Source organism: Sorex araneus, chromosome 3, assembly GCF_027595985.1.
Source record: "Sorex araneus isolate mSorAra2 chromosome 3, mSorAra2.pri, whole genome shotgun sequence".
Taxonomy (NCBI): Eukaryota; Metazoa; Chordata; class Mammalia; order Eulipotyphla; family Soricidae; genus Sorex; species Sorex araneus.
In genome coordinates, this window is record NC_073304.1 from 134,419,588 (window position 1) to 134,425,587 (window position 6,000).

General features: G+C 40.9%; 1 protein-coding gene across 3 annotated transcripts in view; it reads left to right on the top strand.

Annotated features, from left to right (window-relative positions):
* NDUFAF5 (NADH:ubiquinone oxidoreductase complex assembly factor 5) overlaps nt 1–5,591 on the top strand; it is a 41,111-nt gene extending 35,520 nt beyond the window's left edge. For all 3 annotated transcript variants that reach the window (XM_055131109.1, XM_004610974.2, XM_055131108.1), the window contains 3 exons: nt 2,261–2,344; nt 5,256–5,338; nt 5,486–5,591. In XM_055131109.1, coding sequence (XP_054987084.1) covers nt 2,261–2,344; nt 5,256–5,338; nt 5,486–5,578 — 260 coding nt within the window. In that variant the 3' untranslated portion in view covers nt 5,579–5,591. The remainder of the gene's footprint in view (nt 1–2,260; nt 2,345–5,255; nt 5,339–5,485) is intronic.
* Nucleotides 5,592–6,000: the final 409 nt, after the last annotated feature.

Consider the following 6,000-nt stretch of genomic DNA (forward strand, 5'->3'; position numbering starts at 1 on the left):
TGTTTTTTTGAAATAGAAACAATAGGCCAAATAAATTTATGAACCTTTGATGTGGTATATAGCCATGGTCCTTGGGTATAGAAAGGTTGAAAACCACTGGTCTAACAACATGGTTTCTAACTGCCAGTCTGTGGACTGGTATGCAGGACAGGTGCTGGTCCACAGGTGTAATAAGGTTGAATAACACTGGTATATAGAGAATAAATGTCACTGTCACTGTCATCCCGTTGTTCATTGATTTGTTCGAGTGGGCACCAGTAACGTCTCATTGAGAGACTTATTGTTACTGTTTTTGGCATATCCAATATGCACGGGTAGCTTGCCAGGCTCTGCCACGAGGGCTCGATACTCTCGGTAGCTTACCAGGCTCTCCGAGAGGGGCAGAGGAATCGAACTCGGGTCGGCCGCGTGAAAGGTGAATGCCCAACCGCTGTGCTATTGCTCCAGTCCAGAGAATAAATGTAAAATATTTTAACATTAGGTCTGGGGAGATAGCTAAAAGGGCGAGAGCCCCTAGCTTCAGTCCCTAAAACCTCAGCACTTCATGGTTGCCTGAGCACCACCTGGAGTAGCCACTGAGCTGGAAAGGTTTTTCTCTAATGTGGGATTAGTAAAATACTGTAAACTCTAAAAGCACAGTATTCTTGTTGCTGTTGATTGTGTCTTCAAGCTATTGTCAAGGTTTCATGATTTGAAACCTAAATTTTGCAAGTCATACTTAAATTCATGACTTAGAGGTTGTGAGGCATTGCGGGATGGTACAGTCGTCAGCTGATTATCTGTACATATATTTATTTTTTGGACAGATTCCTTTGCTCAGGGATCTTGCAGTGCCAGTTTTTGAACCTGCATTCTTGCATGTGGACCTTGTGCTCTGAGTCTATGAGCCACTGGCCCACCTGTTCTCATTTGAAATGCACTTGCAGGGCCTGGGATATAGCTCAGTGATAGAGCATTTTGCATGTGGAACACTCTAGGTTCAATAATCTGGCACAAATAAGTAAAATAGATAAATAAAATGTACTTACCTGCTATGATGTCTTTTTGGGGGAGAAGTGGAGAGCTTGGGCCACATCCAGTGACGCTCAGGGGCTACTCCTGGCTTTGCACTCAGGAATTACCCCTGGTCATGCTCAGGGGACCATTTGGGATGCTGAATATTGAATCCAGGTTGGCCATGTGCAAAGCAAGCATCTTACCCAGCACACTATTGCTCTGGCCCTATGATGATGTCTTAACCTGGGGGGCCAATCACTTTTCTGTTTCCCGGCTTGCTTATAAAACCCTGCTTATGGGTTTACTTCTTGAAAATTGCTTTCACTTGTCTTAATAAAGTGAAGACTGCAAGTAAAGCCTACTAATGGGTTTACCTCTAGAGAATTGATTCCATTTTTTTTTAAATTTTTTAAATTTTATTTTATTGAATCACCATGTGGAAAATTACAATGCTTTCAGGCTTAAGTCTTAGTCATACAATGCTGAAACAACCATCCCTTCACCAGTGCCCATATCCCACCACCGAAGACAAAAAAAAAAAAAAACACAGTACAACTCCCATCCCGCCCACCCCCGCACCCCCCCCTTGTAACTGATAAATTTCACTTTACTTTCTATTTACTTTGGTTACATTCAATATTTCAACACAAACTCACCATTATTATTAGGAGCACCCCACTAGAGTCAGACCTGTTGTGAAGAGAAATAGGGTTGTGCGGCCGCATTAGCGGCTGCGTGGTTTTGTATTTCTGTACTTTAACAACTAAGTCCAGGGAGATTTCTTCCAGATATTCGATCATTGCAAGCTTGTAAACCCCATCTGTGGTCATCATAATATGGTGGTCCCCACGCCCTTCATCCCTGGGAAGGGACAGGCGAGAGAGAGAAATACCTTTCCCCTCCTGGGCGGGCATGGGGTCGCAGCTTAGTTCTCTGCTGGAGACAATCTGCAAGGAGCTGCCCATGTTGAAGTTGGTTCCGCTGGGTCTGGATTCACGCTCGTGCAGCTGCAGAGGAGCCGCACGCGCGTGCGGCCCCCGGGGTCACATCTCGGCAGCCGAGAATTGCTTTCTTCACTTGTCTTGGTATCTAAGAAGCTTCGGGTTGCTTTGCCTGGGAATCATTAAGCAGCCCTGCCAAGTTAAGTTATTTCACATAACTGTCTGAGAGAATGGGGATGGCTATATTGTGGAGATGTGATGGTGCAAGTCTTTGATACTGAGCTGCTCAGTATTATCTAAAACTGCCTGTAGTCTACGTTTAGGTATGGGCGAGAGCAACTGTGCCTGGAACAGAAAGGCCCTGCTGCACCGGGACACGATGCTGGCAGCTGCAGCCGTGTATAAAGGTAACGTTGCTCACCACTCTTCGACCTGTACGTCCCGAGAGTTTTGCACACTGTCACTTTTATCTCTTTAATCCCAGTGCAGGGGCAAGGGGGATCGCTCACAGGGGCTATAGTTCGTGGCTGGTATGCACAGGGACCCAGCTCATGAGACATACCCTTACCACTGAGAAGTCAACAGGAACGAAACAGTATGGTCAGCTGGGAAAAGTGACATGGAGCTACAAAATGTACTTCTGAGAGAATGAGAAATGTGACTGCAACTTACAGAAAACTGCACGGAGATTCTTTGGGGGCAGATCTAGATTGAAGGAAAGAGGGCATCCCTGGGGTGGCAAGCACCAATAAGACCAAATCTAAGGAGGGGATGAGATGCTGGGGATGGAAGCTGGGTCCCTGTGCATACCAGCCACGAACTATAGCCCCTGTGAGCGATCCCCCTTGCCCCTGCACTGGGATTATTGGTGCTTGCCACCCCAGGGATGCCCTCTTTCCTTCAATCTAGATCTGTCCCCAAAGAATCTCCGTGCAGTTTTCTGTAAGTTGCAGTCAGATTTCTCATTCTCTCAGAAGTACATTTTTTAGCTCCATGTCACTTTTCCCAGCTGACCTTACTGTTTCTTTCCTGTTGACTTCTCAGTGGTAAGGGTATGTCTCATGAGCCATTCTCAGAATCCTCTCAATTGCTTCATATCTATTTGTCTTGAGAGGGATGATTTTTGGGGTACGGCTCACTTTTGTCAGGACTCGGGGGACCATGTGTGGTACTGGTACCCAGGATCAAATCCAGTTCAGATTCGATCTGTACTATCTTTCCAACCCTAGGAGACATGATTTTTATTGAGCAGCTTTTATTTTTCACTGCTTGCACGTTTTCAGATTTGAACCTGAAAAATAAAATAATAAAAAAATTAAAACTGAATTTTATTTTTCAGTTCTTTTTATTAGTAGTATTTTTTATTTTTTTAGTTAGGACACCTTGATTCATAAAGTTTTTCATGATGGACTTGTTTTAGGCATTCGATGTTGCAACACCAATCTCACCACCATTGTCCTCAGGCCCCTGTCATACTCCAACATGCCCCCTTGGCAGGCATATAAACAAATTTATTTTGTTTTGCTTGCTCCAGCAAAACTTAAATGGCAAATGGGATTATTGGAAGATAACTAAAAAAGTCAATTTGCAGTAATTAATTACTATATGATTTTAAACTAAGTAAATAAGAAAATTCAAATCATTTAATACAATATAGTGTACTGCTTATATGGCTGTGCGATAAATCTACTCAACAAATTACATGCTGCTCACAGCTACTCTTTCTGTCATTCTGTGAGGACAGGGAAAAAAGACAGCAACCTCTAGCTAATCCTTCACCACTATCTTGGAGATGGATTGGGGTGGGGGGTTATCTATAGAAACTCACCCCAGTATAACAAGAACACTAGAAAACCAATAGGAAAACACATAGAAACCCACCAAGCTCAGGGAGCAAAAACAATATCAAAGACATGAACAACACCAGTATATCTTCAGATAGTCTTTAATAACACTATGATGTAGGTGTTCAGTGAGTTCAAAGGAACCATAGCACAGGCAGTCAGCAAAATACAAACAAGTATCAGAGTCAAAATGAAAAAGCTATTGCAGTCAGAAATGACAGAAATGAAGAACGTGGTAGATGATTTAAAAGAAGTTAATAGAAGCTCTGAACAGCAGAGCAACATGCTGAGCAGAGTATTGAGGAGCTCCAAGATGAGATGAAGGAAACAGTTAAATAGCTGAAAGTGGAAAATAGTCTGAAGAGAAATGACCACATACTAGAGAACTATGGGATTAGTTCAAGAGAAATAGTATAAAATTGTTGGAGTCCCTGAGAACAGAAAGGCAAAGGTGAAGAACAATAGTTAAAAGAAATCATCAATAAGATTTCCCCACTAGCCTGAGGATTATAGGCACTGAGATTTAAGGGACCTGAAAGGTCCCAGTGAAAATAGACCCAATTAGGAAGACTCCAGACACATTGTACTCAAAATGACAAAATATAAAGATAGAAGCAGGATGTTGAGAGCAACAAGATCAGAAAAGGAACTTACACAAAGGAAAGCCCATAAGATGTACAGATCTATCAAACTACAAGCCAGAAGAATTTAAAAATATATTACCAAAACTCAAAAAACTGAACACTTCACCAAGAATAATCTATCCTGCTAAATTATCATTCAGATTTTGAAGAAACTCTAAAGAACTTCATGGATAGACAACAGCTTAGGGAATTTACAGCCTTGAAACCACTTTTGCAAGATGCATTGAAAGAGCTTGCTTGCTTATTTATTTATTTATTTATTTATTTATTTATTTATTTATTTAGGCTTTTTGGGTCACACCTGGCGATGCTCAGGGCTGACTCTTGGCTCTGCACTCAGGAATCACTCCGGGCAGTGCTTAGGGACCATATGGGATGCCGGGAATCGAACCTGCGTTGGCCACGTGCAAGGCAAACGCCTTACCCGCTGTACTATTGCTACAGCCCCGAAAGAGCTCCTGTAAAGGACAGGAGAAACTTCCTACCATGTCGTATTGAACTTTGCACTCACTAATGGTATATATATGATTGTACTAGATAAAGAAAGGTTAAAAACATATGAATTGTCACAAATTGACCTATTGAAATATTTTTCTAATAATTATATTTGCTATTTTTTTAATTTTTTGGACCAAGTAATATGAAGTAAATGTTATATGCTTGCCAAGGGAGGGGGCTACTAAACCTCATTTACTACAGAAGACTTGATGATTATTGTGATAAGGTTCAAGTACAAAATAAAATGTAGTGCAATATTTTTTAGATGCCAGTGTTGAAAACTTAGTTATGCAAATGAGAATGGATTTAAGCCATTTCTTTTTTATTTGTAGAAATGTACAGAAATGAAGATGGTTCAGTGCCTGCTACATATCAGATCTATTACATGATTGGATGGAAGTACCATGATTCACAGGTGACAATCAGACAAATCACTTTTCTTAGTGGTTTCTTGTTTTCATTTGACTTATTTTATACTAACTTAGAATGGGGGATTCTTTAATATTATTAAGGGATTGAATCATGACTGTTTCTGATATCTTAAATTTTTTATTATTTTCAGGCAAAACCAGCTGAAAGAGGTTCGGCAACTGTATCGTTTGGCGAGCTAGGAAAGTTAAGCAGTCGTATGTCACAGGAGAAAAAATCACAATAAATACCTTTTTTTCTATACTAATGTCCAGAATTTTTCATGAGATGGGTAATTTTCACTTTCAGATTAATTGTGAGATAAAAAGCCATGTGTATACTTTACTAACAGATTTCTGATAATTAGAATCTAATAATACATCTGTAGTTAGTAACTATTTCCATTTCTTGTTTCTTTTGAGAGGAGGAGGGATGGGGCCATATCTCTGTTCCCAGGGTTTACTCCTGGCTCTGTGCTCAGGGATCATTCCAGATAGTGACAATGTGGAGTGCTGGAAATTGAACCCAGCTCAGCAGCATGAAAGGCAAGCACTTTAACCCCTTTTTTATGGTTTGTTTCTTTCTTTCTTTAATTTAATCACAGTGAGAGACACAGTTATAAAGTTGTTCATGATTGGGTTCAGTCATACAGTATTCCAATATCCCTTC